The 24,357-nt window shown below is 46.2% G+C and overlaps 1 protein-coding gene across 1 annotated transcript in view; it reads right to left on the reverse strand.

Moving 5' to 3' along the window:
- Positions 1 to 17,754: 17,754 nt before the first annotated feature.
- Positions 17,755 to 24,357, reverse strand: part of AXIN2 (axin 2) — a 33,163-nt gene continuing 26,560 nt past the window's right edge. The window contains exons 10-11 of the mRNA XM_023511161.1: positions 23,308 to 23,475; positions 17,755 to 19,250 (exon numbers count right to left, since the gene is read on the reverse strand). Of these exons, the coding sequence (XP_023366929.1) occupies positions 19,124 to 19,250; positions 23,308 to 23,475 (295 nt within the window). The 3' untranslated portion in view covers positions 17,755 to 19,123. The remainder of the gene's footprint in view (positions 19,251 to 23,307; positions 23,476 to 24,357) is intronic.

A 24,357-nucleotide genomic window follows, 5' to 3' on the forward strand; every position in this document is an offset into this window, starting at 1 on the left:
GAAAACAGAGAAGAGACTGCTTTACAATTCTATGAAGTCCACACAACCTGATACCAAAACCAAACAGACATTACAAGAAAAGAAAATTACAGACCAATATTTCTCATGAACGTGGATGTAAAATTCCTTAACAAAGTTTTAGCAACTTGAACCCAGCAATAATTAAAATAGATAGTACGTCATGACCGAGTGGGGTTCCCCCCAGGAAGACTAGGATAGTTGACTATTTAACAATTAACCAGTGCTGGCCAGATACCACAGCTCATGCTTGTAATTTTAAAACTCTAGGAGGCTGGATGGGTGGAGGGAGGGTGATTGGAGGGATCACCTCTCTGGTTTGTCTTACAAGGGTACAATCTTTTTAAAAGTAGAGTATAAACGTCTTAACACAATAACTAAGAAAATTGACATAAAGTCTATGTTAACCAGTTTGATGAAAATATTTCAAACTGTATATGAAAACACCACACTGTACCCCATTATTGCATTAATGTACACAGCTATCATTCAATAATTAAAAATAAATAAATAAATAAACTCTAGGAGGCTGAGGCTTGGGCAGGAGTTCCAGACAAGCCCAAACATGAATGAGATCCCACCTACACTAAAAATAGAAAAATCAGTCAGGAATTGTGATGGGCACCTGTAGTCCCAGCTACTGGGGAGGCTGAGCCAGGAGGATCACTTAAGTCCAGGAGTTTGAGGTTGCTGTGAGCTAGGCTCATGCCATGACACTATAGCCTGGGCAACAGAATGAGACTCTGTCTCAAAAAAAAAAAAAAAAAAGAAAGAAAAAGTCAACCAATGTTATTCATCATATTAACAAATAAAGGAGAAAAACCATATAATCCATTTGATAAATATAAAAAAAGGATTTGATAAAGTATACTTGCATTCATGATTAAAAACTCTCAGGAAGCTAGAAATTGAGTATCAGCAAAAAAAAAAAAAACACCAGAATCAAACTCCATGATAAATGAACACATTGCATCTGCAGTGAGCAAGGCTATCTAATAGCACATCCTGATTTGTGCAGAAAATGATTTGGTACAAAGAAAAACCTTCATGAAACTATTTAGAACACAGAAATATTAAGTGAATTTAGCAAGGTTATATGGTACAAGGTCAAAATTAATCAATTATATATCCATATACTAGCAAGAAACAACTAAAAAGTAACATTTTAAATACTACTTATAATAGCATCAACACGCACTATATACTTAAGGATACTTTTAACAAAATATATCCAAAATTTGCATACTGAAAATGAACAAACATGATTGAGAAATTAAAGAACTAATCAAACGTTAAGATATATTGTGTTCATGAGCTACATGGTGTTTCTAAGATGTTAGTTTTGCTCAAATTAATCTATAGATTCAACTCAGTTCCAGTCAAAATCCCAGAATTTTTTTCTTGGTAGAAAACGATAGGGTAATATAAAATGTATACGGAAATGCAAAAGACTAAACTAATCAAAAAATTTTTTTAAAGAACAAAGTTGGGCTTGGCGCCCGTAGCACAGTGGTTAAGATGCCAGCCACATACACTGAGGGTGGTGGGTTCAAACCTGCCCAGGCCAGCTAAATAACAATGACAACTACAACAACAAATAGCCAGGTGTTGTGGCAGGTGCCTGTAGTCCCAGCTACTTAGGAGGCTGAGGCAAGAGAATTACTTAAGCCCAAGAGTTTGAGGTTGCTGTCAGCTGTGCCGTCATAGCACTCTACTGAGGGCAACATACTGAGACTCAGTCTCAGAAAAAAAGAAAGAAGAAAGTTGGATGACTTACACTAATTCACTAATATCAAAACTTATAAAGCTAGTTATCAAGACAGTGTGAAAATGGTGTAAAGGTAGATAAAAATATAAATGGAACAGACTAGAGAATCCACAATAGACCCACACAGACACGTATATAGTCAATTGATTTTTAATGAAAGTGCTAAAATAATTCAAGAGAAAAAACAGCCTTTTCAAAATGGTCCTGGAAAAACTAGACACCCATATGGGGAAAAGTGACCCTTGAATCTTACCTTACGCCCTAGACAACAATTAACCCAACATTGAGCATAGAGCTAAACTTTGTAAAAACTAAAAACAAACAAAAAAATTGAAAAAAATATTTTTGATCTTGACATAGGCCAAGCTATTTTTATTAAAGGATTCCAAAAGCACTGTCAAAGGTGGGGAAAGGGCCGGGTACTGTAGCTCTCTCCTATAAACCCATCACTTTGGGAGGCCAAGGCAGGAGGATTGCTTGAAGCTAGTAATTTAAGAACAGCCTGAGTAAGACTCTGTCCCTACAAAAAATAGAAAAATTAGCCAGGTGTGGTGGTGCATGCCTGTAGCCCCAGCTTCTTTGGAGGCTGAGGCAAAAAGATCAATTGAGCCCAGGAGCTTGAAGTTACAGTGGGCTGTGATGATGCCACTGCCTTGTAGCCTGGGCAACAGACTGAGACCCTGTCTCAAAAGAAAAAAGGTGTGGGACTAGGTAGATAAATCAGACCTCATCAAAATTAAAAATATTCACTTTTCAAAGGCATCATTAAAGAATTGAAAAAGAAAGCCACGGACTGGTAGAAAATGTTTAAAATAAAAATATCTGGCTCTGTGCCTATAGCTCAAGTGGCTAAGGCGCCAGCCACATACACCTGAGCTGGCAGGTTCAAATCCAGCCCTGGTCTGCCAAACAACAATGACAACTACAACCAAAAAATAGCCAGGTGTTGTGGCAGGTACCTGTAATTTCAGCTACTTCGGAGGCTGAGGCAAGAGAATGGCCCAGAGTTGGAGCAGATAGATACTCTTCAGCCCAAGAGTTGGAGGTTGCTGTGAGCTGTGCCGCTATGGCACTCTACCCAGGGCGACAGCTTGAGACTCTGTCTCAAAATAAATAAATAAATAAAAATATCTAACAAAAGACTTTGACCAACATACAAAGAACACGTCTAACTCAAGGAAACAATGGTCCAGTTTAAAAAACAGGCAAATCATGTGGCCAGATGTTTCCCCAAAGAAGTTTTTTTAAATTTTTTTATTTCCTTGCTTATTTTTTATTTCTTTGCTTTTTTGTTTTTTTTGTTGTTGAGACAGAGTCCCACCCTATGCCCTGAGCAGAGTGGAATGGTATCATAGCTCACTGCAACCTCAGACTCGAGCTGTGGGCATCCCACTGCCTCAGCCTCCAGAAGCCGCTGGGATTACAGGTGCTTGCCGCTGTGCCCAGCTGGGTTTTTCATTTTTTTTAGGAGTCAAGGTCTCACTCTCACTCAGACAAGTCTCGAATGCCTGAGCTCAAGCAATTCTCCCTCTTCAGCCTCCCGCAGTGCTGAGATTACAGGAGTGAGCCACCGAAGGTTTATTAATGACCAATAGCATACAGAAATGGCACCAATGTCATCAGTCATCAGAGAACTGCAGTAAGTCATGCTGTGTGGACTCTAGAATGTTTAAAAACACTATCATACCAAGTGTTAGAGTGTGGAACAACTCAAACTCTTACAAATTTTCCTACATTGTTAGTGAAAATATAAACCGATACAAAATTAAACTATATATACATACCAATGATTTCGCTTTTCAGACAAGTGAAAACATACGGCCAACCAGACTTGTAAACAGATGCTCATTCAGAATCCACTGAGTATCTTAGTGGATGAATGAGTCGGGATGAAATAAAAGACTTACCAGAATAAATAAATTGGAAATAACCAAGCTGTCCTTCAATGGGTGAATAGATAAACAAGTTATGGCATAGCCACGCCATGGACTAATACTCCGTGATTAATAGGAACAAACTCTTTGAATATACAATGACAGGCTGAATTTAATAAAAAACTATGCTGAGAAAAAGAAGCCAGATGCAAAGAGTAGATGTCATATGATTCTTACCAATGGATGATTTTGTCCCTCGGAGGACTTTTGGAAATATCCAGAAACACTTTTTTGTTGTCCCACATTGGGATACCAACTGGCAAGGTGAGTAGAGGCCAGGGAGGCTGCGGAACGGCCTGTGATGGGCAAGACAGACCCTCACAGCAAAGGATCATGTGAGCCAAGGTGTCACTAGTGCCAAAGTTGAGAAATCCTGGGCTAAACCAATCTGTAGTGACAGCAAACAGCCTGGGGATTACCATCGGCCAGGGGCGGGAAAGGGAGGGCTGATTGTAAAGGGACATGTGAGTGAAGAAATGCTTCATAATTGATTGCGGTACAAAGAAGCATTTTACTTTATGCAAATTATACCTCAACGAAATTGAGTTTTTAGAAAAATGGCTCTAAATGCTACCTCTGAATACATTTTGGTTGTTCCCATCCATCAGGTTACTAAAAGGGCATAAATTGTAAATTATTCTGGGCAAATCTCTTAGTAATGAAGATACCTGTTTATTTTCTTTTCTGCATGGGACTGTCTCTGTGGCAATTAAAAAAACCCTGACACGCCAGGCACAGAGGCTCACACCTGTAATCCTATCACTCTGGGAGGCAGAGGCGGGTGGATCACATAAGCTGAGGAGTTTGAGACCAGTCTGAGCAAGAGTGAGACCCCCATCTCTACTAAAAATGAAAAACCAAGGCAAGAGGATCATTTAAGCCCAAGAGTTTGAGGTTGCTGTGAGCTATGATGCCACAGCACTCTACCAAGGGTAACAAAGTGCGACTCTGTGTCAAAAAACAAACAAAACAAAAGACCCTCACATCCCATAAAATTGAATCCATGTTTCCTAATTGGAATTAGCAGAGGAACAAGAACAAGGACATTTTCCTGGTCAACCAAGAGTATCACAGTACTGTATTATGACATACCTACATACATACACATGTGTGCATATGGACACATTCATGCAGACACTTCCACATCCCCATTGGCATGGTGCCTGACACCAAGAAAGCATATAAGTATTACTAACCTCTGTCCCAATCCCATATTCTTTATACTTTTATCTCTACAGGCCAAAAGACTCTTAAACCTTTTAGCTAAGGTACAGTCTTTTAGACTGGAGGGATTGTGCAGAGAAAGCAGCCTCTATGGGAGGTAGAAACTCTATAATTTTGGAATCCTTTTCAGTGGTGTGCTAGAACTCACTTGCATTGGCTCCAAATTCACAGTTCAGGGTGGTGGGAGTATTTACACCATGGAAATTGGCAACTGCTACAAATCAGGGCTTGTTCCCTTGGAGAGCTGGTTGTTACACATTTTCCAGAACATCACTGCCTCTGATGCAAAAAGAACTGAAATTCATACAAAAGACAGAATGTACATGGGGGTGAGCATGGACATTGTGGTTTGGAATTTATGATTTTTTTCCTCTTGTGTCATAGACAGTTGCAACTGCCCTGAAGATCCATCTTCCCGTGGAGGGGAGGGGAAAGAGCTGAGGGGGTTACGGATTGGAAAATCTAGATATATTCCATACAACGTTTTAAAAGAAAATTGTCATTGTGAGCATGGGGGCTCCTGACTAAGCAAAACGAAATGTTGAGTTTTAAACTTTGTTGTCTGTATGGGAACAAAGCAGAATGGGAGTAGAGTTGGGTGAGATCTCAGCCATATTCTCAAAGTAAAGACTGAGAATCCCCAATATTGGGAGGGCTTGGCCACAGCCTGTGTGTGATGTGCTTTCAGATGGTTAGTAATCCTGCAGCAACACAGAGATGATGGACACTGGGCTGAACCTCACTCACTGGCCGCTCTTCCAAGCAAGTGAAGCCTGGGGGGATGGCAGGAAACGTTCCCCAGAGGTCAGAATTTCCTACAAGTAGTGGCTCTGCCCTGAGCTGTCTCTGATGTTCTAGGGGCTGGTTTGGCCTGTGAGGCAAAGTTCACTTCTTCCTGACCTGGGGAGCAATGAGATGGGCCAATGAGCCCTAAATATGGCTTAGTTAATAGCAGCAAAACTGAGGCCTTGGAGTTGGGAGCCATAGGGAGTTCCATGGCCTGAGGAGGCTTTCCTGGGATTTATTTAGATCATCTTTCTTCTTTTCTTTTCTCTCTTCTTTTCTTTCCTCCTCCTCCTCTTCCTCCTCCTCCTCCTCCTCCTCTCTCTCTCTCTCCCCCCCGAGCCTACAGTCCAAGTGGCTTTAGCTTAGCTCACAGCAACCTCACACCAGGTCACTAGGACTACAGCCCGGATACAGGTGCCCACCACAACGCTGGATAATTTTTCTACTTTTCTTTTTTTTTTTTCCAGTACAGATGGAGTCCCACTCTTGCTCAGGCTGATCTTGAACTCCTAAGCTCAAGCAATCCTCCCACCATGGCCTCTGAGAGTGCTAGGATTACAGGCATGAGCCACTGAGCCCAGCCTAGATCATCAGTAAAATATGACTTTTCTTTTTCCTTACCAATGAATAGTGTTGGATAGCTACAAGATACTGGTCCATGTCCCTGCGCTTAGAAATCAGACAAATCAGACCTGGAAAGTGGAAGGCCTTCTCTGAGATGCTGGTACTAGGCGCCTGCATGCAGTCTGAAAAAAAAAAACAAAAAAAACCAAGGAGGGGCAGAGAGAGGCAGTGTAGCCCACAGCCAGCAGCCCTGCTGGGCAAGCCAGAGCTGGGCCAGACTCCAGGCACAGCCCTCACCTTGGAAAGAGCCCTTGGCACCCAGGGCTCCCATGGGACCTGGAGGTGGGAGGACCTGCAGGTGGAAGGACCGTTGGTGCAGTCCCAGCCTCCAGGAGAACAGGGGGCAGGACAACACACTCTCCAGGGCGGAGCTGGGGAAGGACACCCCTCTCTCCCTCTGATAGTGGGACTTTAAAAACTTGATCAAAAAAAAGAAATACATATATATATTAAAAAAGAAAAGAAAGAAGGCAAGAAAGTACAAAAGAGCAGAGGTGGTGGGGTGCAGGGGGAGCGCTAGGTAGGAATCAATGAAGCCTTTAAACCTTCCACGCTGCAGAAGTCTGCATTTCTCTGTTGTCTTTGGGAACCCGCTGAATGGCTGGGAAACTGTTTTTAATAAACAAGAGTTCAAACGCTGAGTCTCCGTAGCCAACAGTCACGCCTTAAACTCTAAACTTTACATGAAAACTCTCCCAGTCCCTTTGAACTCTCCTTCCCTCTCCGACGGAGCATTCCAGTGTTTATACATTTTTCGAGATTGCTGGCAGGATCGAGAGGCGCTTTGAATACTTTCCCTCTCTTTAGCAATCTCCTGCCTTCAGAACCCATTAATGCCCCACTCAGCAACATCAAGGTAATGCTTTGAAGTCCCTTCTGGCTACAGGCCTCTCACACTCTTTGGTTACTGTGCAATCAAATAATTAAATGGATTCTCAGGGAAAAAAAAAATCATTCTTTTCCTTGGTAATTAAACACTCCAGGTTGGACAGGAGCGCTGGGTTGCCAAGGGAGTGAGAATCTATAAAGACTCCAAGCCCAGAAGTCTTTACTTGTGGCCCCTGGGGAGAAAAATAATAACAAGAAAGTCAGCTCCGTCCTCATGTCCCTCCTGGAGCTGGCAGCTTCCCTGTACCTCCCTCCTGAGGGGGCTGGGAGTAGGGGGGTGGCCCCCCTCTTCATGGCGGCCCCTGGTTGGGGTGGGGGTGGCTGGGGTTGTGGGGCGGGGCCCTCTCTTGGCCAAAATAAGCTTGTCAGAGATTGTAGCTGCTGCAGGGTAGGGATCAGGTGCTGCCCTTCTCTTGGGGCAATTATGCCCCTGAGAAGGCGGAAGAGGGGAGGAGGAAGAGGATGGAGGGAGGGAGGGAAAGACAGCAGGGAGAAAGAAGCCAGCCGGAGGGAGGAGAAAGAAGGGGAAAGAGGGAGGAGGAGGAGGAGAGGTAGGGAAGGTGGAGAAAGGGATAGGGAGACAGAGGGAGAAGCAGAGGAAGGAGGGGAGAAGCAGGGTGGGGGGTGGGAGGAGACAGCTACTGGGTTTTGCCTCTCCGCCTTCCCTGCCTCCACCAGAGACCAGAACAAATCTGATCTGCCCTTCAGTTGGGGTTGAGCCCCAGCCTGGCAGAGCCCAAGGCACCCTCCACCCACTCTACCCTGATTACCTCACTCTCGCCTCTTCTTTCTCACCTCCTGCCTTTGCCCAGGCTGTTCTCTGTTCTTCCTCTAGTCCCCTGACCATTCTCAGGACCCTCGTAGTCTCAGTTCTGGCAGTGACCCCACTCTGGGGATCCTAAGCAGCGGTGGTCTTTCCTCTGGGTCTCCAGACAGGCTTTATTCAAGCTGCTTCTCTCAATGAATCCCAATCTCTCCGTCAGGTGTCTTATTGTCTGTGTGCCGGCTCCTACGCACACCCACCACCGGCAAGTAGTTCTCAGCAGGTGCTGGTGATGCTGGCAGCATGGGTGAGTGAACGTGGGCTTAGGTCCCAAGATCTCCTTAAATCAAGGCCATTATATACTCTATACTTAGGTTATGTGCATTTTCATTACTGCCATCTTGTATTTCAGAATGGCCAATATCTCTGCATGAACCCTAGTCTCCCTGTTTTGGACCATGTGATGTACTGATCTGAACTTCCAGGAACTTGGCCTTGAGAATAGATTTCCCCCAGACCTGAGCTGTCCTTGGACACAGCTGGAAGCCAGAAGGGAGCCTGGTAAAGTAAAGACTTCATCATGGCTGAACACTTTAAAAGAGAAGGTAGACGTTCTATCTGCCTGGACTCCGTTGATAATCCCAAGCCCCCAAGCTATGGATACCTCCACTTCCTCCAATTTGGGTACTCACGGCAGAAGGAGTGCCATGAGAAGGTTGGCTGTATCCCATCTACCCTAAGTTCTCTCAGAAGAGTAACATCAGGCCCACTGCCCAGCTGGGGGAGCTGGAGTCCAAGGTCAAGGCCCTAGAAAACCAGTTGAGAGATGTGCTATAGATTAATCCCAGAATGAAGTCCCGAATAGCTATAACCTTCAATATGGACACAACTCAACAACCCTCTCATCTCTGACAACCTAAGGAAGGTTCACTGTGGGAGTTCCCAGCAGAGTAGAGGTAGTGAATGTTATTCCAGGCTCCCTGAGTAAACTGTGAGGAATCTAGGAATCGCCTGTCCTCCAGATCATCCTGGGCAAGGGCATAACCTGTGAGCCCAGGGTCCTATCTACAGGAATCCCTTGTGCTCATAATCAGAAACAAGGACTCTTCTGCTTAGTATAAGATAAGATACCGTAAAGCAACCGATCACTTAATGATTATATTGACTAGGGATAATGACGATTCAGTTAATGCTGTACTGTCATGTTCTTTTCATTGGGACTTTTGCTTATATTTTTTCCAAACAATATTTTTAACATTAAGATTAAAAAAAAAAAAGAATAGATTTCCCCACCACCACCTCCACTCTAGGACAGGAGCCATATTGGTCAGAATTATTTAGATTCTGACCAATAAACAAGACCTCAGTCAAATTTACTTAAGAAAAAAAAGAGATAATGAGATTTATTGATTCACAAGTAGTTTTGGAGTAGTTGAATCTAAGGATCCAAGTGATGTCATCAGGATTTAGTGGATCTTTTTCTCTGCCTCCACTCTACTCTCTTATGGCTCTGATTTCCTTTTTGTTGGCTCCAACTTCAAGTAGGAGCTCTTACACCATGGTCACCAGAAACTCCATGATTTTATTCTACTATCTTAAAAGCTTCAGTAAAAAGAGAACACTGCCTTCTCTAAATTCCTGTCACAAGTCCCAGGACTGACTCTCATTGGACCAACTGAAGTCATGTGTCTATTCCTGAACCAATCACAGTAGTCTAAGTGATGGAATGTACTGATTGGCAGACTGTGGCCCCATCTGCCTAGCTGAGTGGTGCTGCTCAAAGGAAAACCAGGGTGCTATTAATAGGAAATGAAAGCATGGAAGTTGGGCCAGCAAACACAACAGATGATCACTGCAAGAATAAATCTCACTGGTGGTGTTTATGGATAATCTCAGAGGGAGGCGGCTAGGAAGACCCTGGTTATCAGGTGTGAAAGGGTGGAGAGAAGCTAGGATCAGAAACAAGACTTCATCAGATCTTGTGGTGAAGGTGAAGGTGTGGAGAAATGGAACCAGGTAAGTAGCAGACAAGCCAAGCAGGTGACCAAGCAGCAAGACCTCCTGATAGGGTAGGGGCAATGCCAAGCAGGCAGGAACTCTAAGCCCATTTCTGTCCTGGTCCAGAATTATACAATTCCTGGGGGTTCAGAAGACTACCCTGTACTTAATCTGCTTTCTGTCTCCAAGGAGAGGAGGCTATGCTATGCTTCTTAATAGAAAACATGGTGCGATCATGGCAGGTAGGGACACCGATGGAGGCAGTTTGCAGCAATGCCTATGAAATCTGCTTGAAACAATGAAAGTTTCACACATGGAGAGGTTTATCCGGAAAAATTATGAGATGCTCAGAATACTCTACTAAGCAACAGAATATGTCATATAATGGTAGGAAATATACCCGAATACTATCAGTTTGTATCTCTGGGTGGCAGGAGTATAGGTGACTTTCTTTGTCCTTTTTAAAATTTTATGTTTTTTCAAATTTTCTACCATAACCATTTATTTTTGTGGTCAGGAAAGATACAAATTAAAGGAAAAAAAATTCTAAATTGCTCATATCAAACTTCCTGTATGCCAACTTTTCACTGTCATAATCTACTTTTTGTTGTTGTTGTTGTTGCAGTTTTTGGACGAGGGCCAGCTTTGAAACCGCCATCTTTGGCATATGGAGCCAGCACCCTACTCCTTGAGCCACAGGTGCTGCCCCATAATCTACTTCTTATTTCTTTTGCTCACCATTTCTCTGGTTCTCACCCTGGGGACCTGGCTATCTCTTGGGCTGGCCAATCAGCCTCTGGCTAGAAGCAGGTGGCTAAAGCAATCCTGCCTGCTAATAAGAGGTGAGGAGGGGCTTGGCATCTGTCCATAGCTCGGTGGTTAGGGCACTGGCCACATGCACTGGGGCTGGTGGGTTCGAACCTGGCCCAGGCCTGCTAAATAACAATGACAACGACAACAAATAGCTGGGCATTGTGGTGGGCGCCTGTAGTCTCAGCTACTTGGGAGGCTGAAGCAAGAGAATCTCTTAAGCCTAAGAGTTTGAGGTTGCTGTGAGCTGTGATGCCACAGCTCTCTACCAAGGGTGACATAATGAGACTCTGTCTAAAAAAAAAAAAAAAAAAAAAGGCTAGGAAAGGTCTCGGTTCTCCATGCTGAGGCTGGGTCTAGAAGCCCGTAGTTCCCACCAGGCCTGGCCACTGCTGAGGGATATACAGCAGCTGTGACCCTTCCCCACAGGGGACCCCATCCCTTCCTCTTTCCTCCCATGCTTCTTTAGGCAGGATGAAGGAACAACAAAGGCCTGTGGTCAGTCTCAGCCACACCAAGACATGGATGCCGTCTGGAGGATGCGTCAGCCAAAACCTTTTATGTTGACAAACCGTGTTGATCAAAAGACTAACTGCTTCTTGCTTCAGCCCACCAAGTGTTCAGCAGCGATGCACAAATCATTTATAATACAATCGATTATTTCAAATGACTTTACCCTGGTGGAAACAAACACTCATGCTTGATCAGGGATGAGAGCTGAGACTCAATTTATAAACAAGGTCCCAGCCAGGACAGAAAGCTCCCTTCAAAAGTCAATAAAACAACCAGGTAGTTAATCCCTTCGCTTGGAGAAAATGTGGTGAACTCACACTGACGGGCCTGTGCCAAACTCAGAATCTCAGAGAGGAAGCGATTTGGGCGGCTAGAGGAGGATGCAGCCTCCAGGCCAGAGGAGGTCTAAAATTCATGGAAGATGCATTGCTTTGTGTTCCCTGCCTGGAAATCTTGGGAGACAGAGATTCCATAATTGATCTACTACTACCTATTTCAGGGTTTTATACCATGGTAACTGAGATAGCCTTTGGAGGGACCATTGTATTTCCTGCTTTTTGTCCTGTATGCCTTCCACAAGCAGAGAGAGAAGGGCTCAGATCCCAGCTTCATCTTCAGCTGGGCAAAAACAGGCAAGTTGTATTTTCCAGTGTGGCCCAGGAGGGGTGGAAATAAAAATAGGTCTATGTGGACAGAGCAGTTAGGACAGAGTGTGCCCAGGACGAGCTGGCTTAGTCTGCTCATTTAGGTGGAGGGAGACAGGCAGGGAAGATGTAGTTACCAAAATTATTGCCATGGAGGGGGTGTAGTGATGTCTTATACATGGCAATGGGAGCTTCTCCTTAAGGTGATGCTTAATATTTTTCTTTTTGAAAGATTTGGGCAGAGAAAATGACAGGTGTGACAATTTTATTAGCCCTAGAGACAAAACTCTGGACATTTGTCATGGGTTGGATTGTGTCTGCCCCCCAAAATACGGCAAAGTCCTAAATCCCAGGACCTTATCTGAACATAGGGTCTTGGGAGACTTAATCAAGTGGGCCCTGTCATCCAAGATGGCGGATGTCCTTATAAGAAGAAGAGATTAGGGACACAGATATGTCCTTGGGAGCACGGTGTGAAGAGACACAGGGAGAAGGGAAGATTGGCACTACCCTGCACCGAGCCGAGGAATGTTTGGGGCTACTAGACGTCAGAACTAAGGAAGGCTCCTTCCCCTACGGCTTTCAGAAGGAGGATGGCTCTACTGACACCTTGGCCTTGGACTTCCAGTCTCCAGAATTAAGAGACAATAAATTTCTACTATTCTAAGCTGCTCAGTTTAGGGTATTTTGTTATGGCAAGTCTAGGGAACTAATACAGTATTTTATTTTATTGTTTTTTGTTTGGTTGGTTGGTTTTTGAGACAGAGTCTCACTATGTCACCCTCAGTAGAGTGCCATGGCGTCACAGCTCACAGCAACCTCCAGCTCTTAAGCTTAAGCAATTCTCTTGCCTCAGCCTCCCAAGTAGCTGGGACTACAGGTGCCTGTCACAATGCCCAGCTATTTTTTGGTTGCAATTGTCATTATTGTTTAGCAGGCCCCAGCTGGGCTCGACCTGCCAGCTTCAGTGTATGTGGCCAGGTCCCTACTCACTGAGCTATGGGTGCCAAGCCTAATACAATATTTTAAACAGAAAGTAAATTAATAGGAAATTGGGTGCTTGAAATTTTGTTTAAAGAGTCAACCCAATAGGCGAAGGCTGAGCCTTTGGTCATGACTTCCAAAACCCTAGAGCAGTGATTTTCAACCGGTGTGCTGTAAAAAGATCTTAGATGTGCCACGATAATTTTTAACGATCATTAATTCAATTATTTTCAAAATAAAATTCAAATAGTAAGCATATTCTTCTTTTAACTCCTTTTCTGACCAACATAAGTGTGCCATGGAAGTTTAACTATAGGTTCAAGAGTGCGATGAGATCAAAAAGATTGAAAAACACCGCCTAGAGAGTGCATCTGCCAAGCAAATGATCTCAGAGGTGTGCGACCCAGCTATCAGGAAGGGGCCACAGCTCCAGTACACCCATAAGCAATGGGAAGTTGGGCCACTCCCCCAGCTCCGCGCCGGCAAGGCACCCAGACCGCTGAGAGAAGACGCTGATGTGGCTGCAGTACAGCCCTGGGTCTCCGTGACTCTGGGTGTTGGCTGACAAGAGCCAAAAGGGGCAGCAAGAGGCCTCTGCCTCCTGTTGAGCAAACCTAAATGGTGGAACCCAATTCTCCTTTAGACAGGAGGGAATGTAGAAAATGTAGCCTTTGAACCCATGCCGTACAAGAGGCCATGTAAGAAATGAAGAGGGAAATTGGGCGGGTGACTTACAGCATTCACAACGGGGGTAGCCGTTTTAAATGCCGGATGCTCAGTGAAACCTCAGATTTGGGGGTAAGCAATGCATGTTTGTAATATAAGTATGACCCAACTATTGCACGGGGCCACTTATACTAAGAAATTATTTGTCATTTATATAAAATTCAAATTTAACCAGGTATCCTGTATTCTTCTTTGCTAAATCTGAAAACCCTGACTGTAGCGCCATAGGTGATGATTTCCAGTTCTCTCTTGCTATTCAGATCATTAGGACAGAGGGTAGGAGAGAAAGTCATCCTCAGCCCCCAGCACCATGTCTGACACACAGAGGGCATGAGCGGCTCACCAACAGGTGTTCAGATGAGGGCTTTCAGTGGTATAATTTGGGCTAAAGTCAAACTTGAGAAATGGAGGACAAAGCCAGGTTTTGGGTTAAGGAGGGTAAGTGTGGTCACAGGACCTCTAGGTAAATCTTTTTTTTTTTTTTTGGCCAGGGCTGGGTTTGAACCCGCCACCTCCAGCATATGGGGCCAGCGCCCTACTCCTTTGAGCCACAGGCACCGCCCCCTCTAGGTAAATCTTACCTGGCACTTCCTGTACCTCTCAGGGTAAATTTGTAATCTGTGAAGCTTTTGTAATGGAGGCCTGAGCCACAGGCCTTACTCTCAAAGTAGCTTATAACTCAGGGGAAAAAAATAAAATTAAAAATAGTGGAAGTGGGCACAGGTGGAGGGACTCAGCGACACTAGAGTCTCCCCAGGGTTCTGAGCGGGGGAGGGCAGGAAGGAGTGAAAAAGCTGGGCCTTGAACGGCACAGGCAAAAGGAAGAATGAGCAGCCTGAGCCAAGTCAGGCTTGAGGACCAGAAGGTGGAGCGTGTGGGGCCGTGACAGCAAGTGACATGTCCACGGCTTCTCACAGGCCAGACTATCTCCTAAGATCTGTGCCCACCTGAGCCACCTCCATCAGTGCTATGGTGGACACATATGAGGACGCTCATTTCATAAAGAAAAATAGAGAGAGAAGTCCTTTGCTCGAGCCTACCCAGCTAATAAGCAGAATACCAGAAAGGCAGGCACAGGCCAGGCTGAGGCAAGCCTCGAATATTCAGGCTTGAGATTTAAATTGATGGCACAGACACAGGTTGAGAGGGACACACAGCTGAGCCCCCCCAAGACTCAAAGACAAATTTCCTTGTATGATCTGGCGGGATGTGGCCAAAGCCCTACAAAGGACTTTTGAGCCAGCAATTGTGCATAAAAAAACCTTTATCCCAATAACTTATTTAGCTATGAACATCCAGAGAGCTGTGAAGATGTATGAAGAATTAACCAGGAAGAGTTTATCATGATGTTGTTTATAATTGCAGAATTTGGAAACTACATAAATGCCCACTTACATACAATTCAGCCACGTGTGCAAGTCATGCTGTGGAATATAGAAAAATATTTATTAATGTGGAAATAGGCCGACAATACATTATAGAATAAAAAATAAAGACTACAAAATTTTTTATACTGCATGGTCCTATGTGTGTTCAGAGACTGTTCCAAGCAGGTGAGCTCCCTGGGGTAATTCTAGGAATAGCCAAAGTGTGTATGTGTGTGTGTGTACACACATAGGACCATTCCGTATGAAAAATTTTGTAATCTGTATTTTTTTTTTAAATCTGGGAGGACACTGTAAAGTGTTAATAGGCATTCTCTTCGGTGATACTACTACGGACAATTCTTATTTTCTTCTGTTTCTATTTCACAGGTGTTAACTGAGAGCCTGCTAAATGTCCTGTACCATTGTAGGTACACACAGTGCCAAATAAAATATATTTACTTCCAGGCTCATGGATAAATGAAGAAGCAGTTAAATAATTAATGTAGTTACAAATTAGAACATGAAGAGGATCGTGCATGGATCTTATGGTCAGAGAAGACCTCTGACATTTAAATCAAGACGCCAAGGCTGAAAGGTGACCACCTCAGGAAAGGATGAGGGAGGGCCTGTGCCCGGCAGAGGGTCATGCATTTGCAAGGACCCTGAGCAGCAAAGCACTTCAGGGGAAGGAGGTTAGTGAGGACGGAGCATAGAGGATTTGTTTTCAGAACTGGGGCACAGACAAACCCCGTTCAGAAGGCATTTGTTCTATCTGTGACAGATCATTTAAGCACCCCCTACCTACAGGTCTCCTCAGCTGCAAGGCCTGTGCAAATTCTCCCTGTTTGGGCTCAGAGACTGTACCAAGCAGGTGGACTCCCTGGGGGTAATTCTAGGAATAGCTAACATTTACCAAAATGCCTTTCGTTTTGTTTTGTTTTGGGGGGTGGTGATGGTGCTTTTGTTTTTGTTTTGATTTTTAAACAAGTTGCTCCCACCCACTTCCTCAGAGTACAGAAGAGGCTCGCTTTCATATCAGATTTCGAGGAACTGTGGTTGATAAAGAAATAATTGGTAAGAAGGATGTTATTCACTCTTATGAACCTCCAGTGTAATTTTGGGAATTTCTGTGCAACCAAATTATACACTAAAGGTTAAAAAAAAGAGAGAGAAACATTTTTCTTTACTAAAAAAACAAAAAACAACTTTACTCAATGTTTCAAATTGAGACTGTAATATTTTCTTGGGGATAATTGCCAATTTCCTTCTTTGCGGACAGCATGATTATGGCCCCAACATTTTCTGGGGTGGGGAGAATAAAACAGGATCCTTTTTCCAAAGCCCCACATTTCAAAGTCTTCCATGCAAACTCTCATGCTGGGTCAGAATCCACACAGAATTTCCAAGCACCGTGTAAGGCCTTGGATGTGATAGAGAAAAAGTTAAAGATGCTTTGGGGCCAAAGGTTGTCTCCAGCAAAAAGTCTGTTTTCCAATCAAGGAATCTGCAAACCCATTTCCCACCACTTTCTTGGTTCTGAGCCAGGGACAAGGGTAGGAAGCCAGACCCCAGATGGTAGGGCAGAGGAGCTGAGTGTGGAAATTCACACAAGGAGTAATATGCGGGGAGGCCCTGGGTGAGGCACTCACAGCAACTCTACAAAGAGGACCCATCAGCCTCGCTGAATAGATAAGGAAACAGTGGCTCCCAACATGACGTAGTCCACAGTCTGCTCTGGATCTAATAATCTGGCTAAGAATTAATCAGATAGGTGAGGCTGGCACATGGGGAAGAGCCCAGAAAGTGAAGCTGGAGTTTAGAAATGGCAGATGGGAGAGGGACAGAGCAATGCAACCCTGATGTGCACTCAAATAACCCAGGGGTGGGAGGATGCACACACGGACCCTGGCCATGGGGTGCTGGGACTGGGTCTCTCCCAAGCTCCCTTGTAAGGCCAATGCTGTGGGTCCTCAGACCACACTAGTGAGGGCTGGAGGAGGGAGGGAGGGGTTTCTGTAAGAGCTGGGTCTTAAATGATTTAGGAAGAGAAGGGCTGACAGCACAAGCTGTAGGTTTGTCTTCTGCAGACATGGGGCCACCTGTGGCCTTTTGACAGAATCTAGACTCAGCGGATTTGCGTTGCCCTCCTCAGCCACACGAAGCACACGTGTGCACTGAAAGGCGCAGAAACTGCCTTTGTCACCTCCTCCTGACACCTGACCAGCCCAGAGCCTTGCATGCATGAAAACTGTCAGACGAGGTTAATGGTTGGCCTTGCTGGTCAGATCCCAGAAACAGGAATGGTGGCTGCTTGGTATATCTAAGTCCACTGGCCCCTCCTGGACATTGCAGGTCTATAGACTCATTACTTTTGCAAGTACTCCTGGCAGGATATCATCTCAGCCCCAAGTCACCAGCACCTACCTGGCCAGGCTGCAGAAAGTCCACCTGGGAGGACGACATTGAACACGGTGGAAAGAGGAAAATCTCACGGGAAACACTGTTCACAGCCTGCTCTGTGACAAAAGCCTCAAGCCGGGAGTCTGGTCGAGGAAACAGCTTTGCAAAACCTGAGGTCCAGAGATTGAGTAGGGCTGGAGCCCAGGGAAGGGGTGGAGCAAGGTGGGAAGTGGAACACCTGTGTTCATTCCACCACGGGGTCCTTGGCTCTGCCCCCCACCCCAGAGAATTCAAAGACAAGGCCAAGGTTCTGAAAAATATAAAATTTTAATAAAGGCTACATCTCTTAATTACAATAATTATTGTACCAAGTAATTTTCCTTAAATGAACTCTTTATAATGCATAATTTACAGTATAAGTAGAACAAAATGCCATGACAAAAGTCATCGAGTACAAGACTTATAATAAAAAGGCATAAAATATATTTATACATAAACCCCTTTCAAAAAACAAGGGAAAGCTCAAGCCCTCAATATAGGGCGACACACGGAGTGGCCCCGTGCAGGTACAGGTACTGTACTGGTTTAAGTCAAGCACTAGAGATAGTGGATTAACACTCTTTTGCCGTACACTATATACAAGACGTATAGCACAAGTAACAATGGCAGACAGAATGTACAGATTAACTTAACACAAAAACCCGGACGCCAGAGTGAAGGTGTCTGGAGGAAAGGCGCTGCTAGGTCTCCCACAACTGTTCGCTTCTATGCAGGGGAAGGGGTAGTTTCCTGAATGGCTGTGGTCCAAGGACTAATTTAAGAAAACAAACACACACCAAAAACCAAGAAACTGTCATTTCAATAAAAGCACAAGCTTGAACCACAGGTAGTGTCGCTGGCAGGCCGCAGCCCCTGGGCTACAAGATGCGGCCCAACAGTAAGGCTGCCTGGCCTCCTCCACAATGGGCCATCCCATCCAACACGACAGCCCCGCGGAAATGTTTGGCGATGTTGCAACACGGTCAACCTCAAGACCTTTAAGACAAAACAGAGCAGCATGGGGGGGCCGGGGTGGGGGAGATGCACCAATTTCTGCATGTGTCGATGGTAGGGTACCATTTTTAAAAGTCTGTCTTCACTTGGAGAAACGCAGTGCAAAGCATAACTCCTCTTTTAATGAAGAAATCATGAACGCACTCCTAGCTTAACTCCCAAGTTTAGACAGAACGGTTTAAACTTCCTCTCGCCCCCGCCCACGTCTACAGCAGCATATCCATAAACTGGGGATGGGAACTGACTGTTCAATAAATATCAGTAAGAACTCCTGTTAGGTCAGCTCTACACAGTCTCTTAGTTTATGGATTTCAGATCCCTAGGAAGTCATATATTATGTACGGAAGTCTCTCAAATACAGTCAGCATCTTCAACAGCCAAGAGTGGTCATGTTTTTAATAAATAGTTCAGGCTTTTCTTATCTCAGTACCCAGCTCATGAATAATGAAAATCAACCTCCCCCCACCCTCCCCCGAAGGCCCACTGGCCAATTCTTCCCTAGACTTTGTCTTCTTCATTGGTTTAATTTTCCTTCAAAATGTGTTGTCGCAGTCACTCATGGCCAAGGCAGGTCACGAGAACTTTTCTGGGCTCCACAGTTCGCCAGAGCCAGACCCCAAGGCTCAATCGATCCTCTCCACTTTGCCCAGAATCCTGCCTTCGTACATCGGAAGCACCGTCTCATCGTCCCAGACCTCTTCGAAAACTGCTCCACAGGCAAACTCATCGCTTGCTTTTTTGAAGTAATACCTTTTAAAAAGAAAACCAGAAAAAATGGTAAATTTTCACACTGTTTAAAAGAGAAGTATGGCTCGGCGTCTTTATCACAGTGGATACAGCGCCAGCATACACACCGAGGGCGGCGGGTTCGAACCCAGCCCAGGCCAGCTATACAACAATGACAACTAGAACAGAAAATAGCTGGGTGTTGTGGCAGCGCCTGTAGTCCCAGCTACTTGGGAGAGGCTGAGGCAGGAGAACTGCTTGGGCCCAAGAGTTTGAGGCTGCTGTGAGCTGTGATGCCACAGGACTCTACCAAGGGTAACATACTGAGACTCTGTCTCAAAAGAAAAAAAAGAAAGAAAAGTATACCAACGTGGAGGGCTGAGGTATCTTAAGAATATATAGCAGGTGTGTGTGTAAACTGTTGCCTGTATCTGATTTAAGATGGCAACTGGGCTAGCCAAACCACACAAAACAGGTGGGAGGAGGAAGGCTGGGCACCCTGAGCAGTGGCCTAAGCGGGGCCCGCCACCCGCAAATGACTCTGAAGTTGCAGTCTTCAGCCCAGAACTTCCACTGTCACCCCCACACACACGATGTGCAAAGTAGAGTTGCTTCTTTCTCCCCCTACTTTGTCCTGGGGTGAGTGGGGGGAGAAAGAAAGGGAAAGGCAAATGCCTGGAGTTCACTCGCAACAACAGCCAAGAGGGGCCCTCAAGGAGACCCTGGACTCCGTTCCATGCTCTGCCAGCCTGGACGAGAACCAGAAGCAGGACCGGAACCTGCAGAAGTCTGTAGAAGGCAGATTTCAGACAGTTCCACCAACCTGGAGGCCTCCTCACCTTCCCACCCTCCAATGCCCAAGTGCCAATACTGCCAGCTGCCAGTGCAGGCAGCAAGAGGCAGGCCAGCCCCACGATGCTTCCTGGGGGCAAGAACAGGCGCGTACCTGCCCCCGTAACACCCTCCTCTCTTCCCATTTCCCTATTCTCCCAGCTTACCCCTCCAGGGTCAAACACCAAAGGCCCTTCTATTATGCCTGTTGATTAAAGGCTTCTTTTATCCCACCCCGGCAGTCCTTGTTCTAAGGCTGTTTTAATTGTATGGACGTAAATGCCCTGCCCCTCTCAGGAGTGTCAGGAGTGTCAGGAGTGGAAACAACTGCTGACCTCTGGGCCAGGGCCACCCCCAAATTTCTTCTGAGGAAATTAAGCTGAGGGTCTTTTCTTCCCCAGTCCCCAGCAAGGAGACCCCTAGACAGATTCAACTCGCCCCTGCAAGCTGTCATTGCCAGCCCGTGAAGGCCACAGCCCCTGGGGTGAGTGGGGGTCCTCTTCATTGTGTCTCAGGGTTACTGGTGGGTTTTGTTTTTCTGTTTTCTCTTTAAAAAAAAAAAAAATTAAGTCCCTTTGGTTAGAGCAAAGTTTTTTTTCCTTTTTAATGAAGGCAAGCCAAATACTTTCATAGGAGATAAGGCTAAATAAAGTGAAACAGCTGGGTTTAGTCAAGGTTCTTTGTTTTTAGCATTCCTGGCTGAGCTAACACATGGGGTGAACAACAGTATGGCTCAGATGGGTCAGAGCTGAAACTGCTTCATGTCAAGGGGGTCAAAATGTTTAGGGGCGCTTGAGAGGAGACAGTAAGCAAATGGGAAAGGGCTCTGTGCACAGGAGACGCTGTACAGCAGGAAAAAGTCACTTTTCCAAGTAAGAGGCTCGAAGCCCGATGCCACCCTCAGACCCAGCTCCAACCCCACCGGGGCTTCCCAAGTCGGGCTTCTCCAGCATCTCTGGGCAAACACGCAAAGACCTTTCACATAATTGCAGCCCCTGTCTGAGAGGAGAGGCAACACTCCCTCAGCCCCACCCCCAGGACTTCAAACACACTACATTGCCCTTATTTTCTCCAAGAAACGGGCTTTTCCACTGCAACATGCTTTATGTGGCAAACTTTGCTTTCTTCTGACATCTGGCACCAATCGCGTCTGGCACGTCTGGAGGGACTGTTTGCTTTCTGAACCCCTGCCATGTTGAGATTACTCAACGCATCCCAGGTCCCCCCACTCTCCCACCCCTACTCCACAGCCCCAACCTCACTGGGCTTTTTTATTTGGGAGAGGGGGTGCAAACTGAGATGCTGGAGCACCAGCCCTGCTGGGAGGGTGAGGCAGGACACCCTGTGCCCCCACCCCGCAGGAGGGCACTGAGTCCAGCTCAGGCCCTGCAGAGATAAGGTGGCTGAGGGGCCTTCCCACAGCCTGATCCAATCAGGAAAGAATGTGAGCATCGCCCATTTGTGTGAGTCTTTGTGCATTAGAGGGGAGGCCAGGGCTTCAAAGCCAGGCTTATTAAGTGTGCCTTAGGAAAAAAAAAAATCAGAGCCAGATGTGGTCAGAGTGGCTGAGAGAGGCACCTTCCCTGTGAGCCTGCACGCAGCACTCCGTGGCTCCTCTCCCTGAAGGTCACCTGCAGTTCCACTCAAAGTCCAGCCAAGTCAAAGCCGAGATCAAAATGAATCCCTAGAGAGGTGCACTTGTGTAATTGGTTCCACCTTGTGTCTTTTCAAGATAAAAAAGACGAAAAAGAAGTCAGGTCTGTTCCCCAATCCCTTTGATACCTTTTCTGAATCATCTCTGCCTGGGTGTAAAAGGAAAAGATCTAGGCCCAGCAACACGCCCTGCTGGTCAATCCCCTACAGGGTCTCAGCCCAACCTCCACACCTTTCTCCTGCAAAAGTGATCATTTTTGGCCCCTGCCCAAACTAACTCCCAGAAGAAGGCAGCTGGCAAAGCTACACAGGGCCTGCTCTGGAGGGGCGGTGTCTCAGTGCCAGCAGGCGGACTCACCTAAGTCCAGGAGCCAGTGCCCCTCAGAAAGGTTGCTAAGCGCTATTCAGAGTTTTGCACTTGCATCTCCTGGCTCCGAAGGTGGGGATGGGTTGACACCTATTGGGCATGAACTACACAGAGCCTAGGCACTCAGTCGAGGAAGTAGCACCCCTCTCAGGTGTAGACCCCAAGAACCAGCACCTCCTTAAACTGGGTCAGAGAGGCACCTTCTCGGTGAGCCTGCACTCAGCACTCTGGCTCCTCTCAGTGAGTGTCTCAGTGCCCAACACATGGACTCACCTAAGTCCAGGAGCCAGTGCCCATCTCAAAGGTTGCTAATTTGGAGAAACCTGGGTGCCTCATTAGTCTCCCCCAATCCTAGCCTGGGGGATTGCAACCCAGATCTGACAGCAGCATCCGCACGGATTAAGAGAATGTGCCCGAGAACTGGCCCAGGACTGCCCTCACCCTCCTTAGCTCTGCCATCTCTTAAGGGTACAGCAAGGTCAGTGTGGGGCCTTCTCAAGGGCACCTCCACTCTGCAGATGAGGAAAGAAGGCCCAGAGGGGAAGTTGCCTTCCCAAAGCCCCTGCAGGGAGGAGAAAGCAGTGAGGCCAGGCCCAGGCAGGAAGAGTGGCCAGCTCTATTTACCCTGTGCCCACCCACAAGTCCAGCCCCTTCTTTGTTATGGACAAAGGCATATCCCTGCTTCAAATGACCCATAAATCCCAGGAGGTAGCTCATCAGGCAGAAAGGTAGAGTAAGAAAAACACTGCCATTTCCCAGCCACCTTCTCTGCTCTTCCAGGCCTTCAGTGTGGGGGTCTCTCCCAAACCTAAGCCCTGAGGAGAGGGGTGCTCTTGCAGGCCCTCCCTCCTTATCCATTTGCCTTTTCTCCCCTCAACATGTCCCACAATTTCAGGTAGAGCCTCCACAGCAAGCCCAAGCCCGGCTCTCCTGACAATGTAAACAGCAGGTGCTCTTCTCCTCAGTCTTATTCACCTTGTGGGAAAAGCCTGGCCAGGTCCCCAGAGAGTCCCCCTAGCAGCGTCCCTCTCATGGCGGCTGCTGTGTTACTGCTGTTAGTTAGCGTGAGTGAGGGCCAAGAGGAAGCACTGCCCAGAGCACCCCAGCCGCCTCCCCGTGCACCTCCTTAGCCCTTCCACGGCTGCTCAGGCCAGGGGAGCTACTCCAGGCACTGCCTCTTGGTTCTGAGCAAACAAACTCCAGAGCAGGAAAAAGCCACAGAACTCTTACCTATAATTTCCCTTTTTGCTGAGCTGCTCTTTAAAGTGGCCCAGGGTCAAGCTCTGTGCTTTCAACATCCTCCTGTATGGAATTTCTTCTCCACAAAAAAAGTAGGTGACAACCAACTCACTGGCCTGGAGCGCATGGACACCTGCCAGTTTCTTTGGCTCTTTGTGACTGAAAATAAGATGGAATGCAACAAGTTCAGCCTTTTAAAGCAGACATGCATCTAAAGCAAACACATACACGTGTGCACGAGGGACAAGATATCCAAGCACTGAGGCTACGACCATAAGCTCGAAGGAGGCTTGAGGACGAACCCCCTGCTCACAGCAGCAGCCAACGCTAGGGGACATACAGCGTAATCCCACACGATCTGCATGGAGCACACAGGAAGGGATGATTTCTTTTGGTTGTACAAACAGGCGGCTTTTCCCTCACTGCCACCAAATGGGGCACCAAACCGGTGGCAGCCTCCTTCAGGTTACCATAAGTAGGGTATTTGCAAATGAAGACAAAAGAGGAAAAACTGTCACCGAGCTGCAGGGGCTCACCCTGGCCAGAGAACGCTGGGGAGACAAACCCAGAGCAGGGCCCCTCCAGAGACAGCCCCATTCAGAACGCATGAGGCCCACCCTTCATTCTGGTGGAAGAGACACAACTATAGGGGGGTTATCCCATAGTCAATCCAGTTCCTCCTTTTATTCTGAGTTTTTGAAGAGTGTCTTAAAAAACAAACAAACAAACAACAACAACAAAAAAACCTGCTGTCCTGGTCAGCTGGGAGACTTAAAGTCAACCAATGAGAACAATGAAAGGGCTCAGGGAGGGTCTCACCAGGACTTTAGACATTGCCACTCACTGCACAGGAAAAAGCAGCTAAGACAAAAAATTCTTTGGTCAGACCTCCTTAGATTTCTGTAGATTTCTTTGTAAACCCACCGTCCTACAATTACCCTGAGCAGGTTTCTCAATCCATTTTACAAAACTGTAAATTTACAAAAAGAGTCATGGCCTAATTTAAGGAAAATACTGTTCTCTTCAAGCAAAAACACAAAG

This window comes from Otolemur garnettii, unplaced genomic scaffold (assembly GCF_000181295.1).
Source record: "Otolemur garnettii isolate 467f Iridium unplaced genomic scaffold, OtoGar3 scaffold00018, whole genome shotgun sequence".
NCBI lineage: Eukaryota > Metazoa > Chordata > Mammalia > Primates > Galagidae > Otolemur > Otolemur garnettii.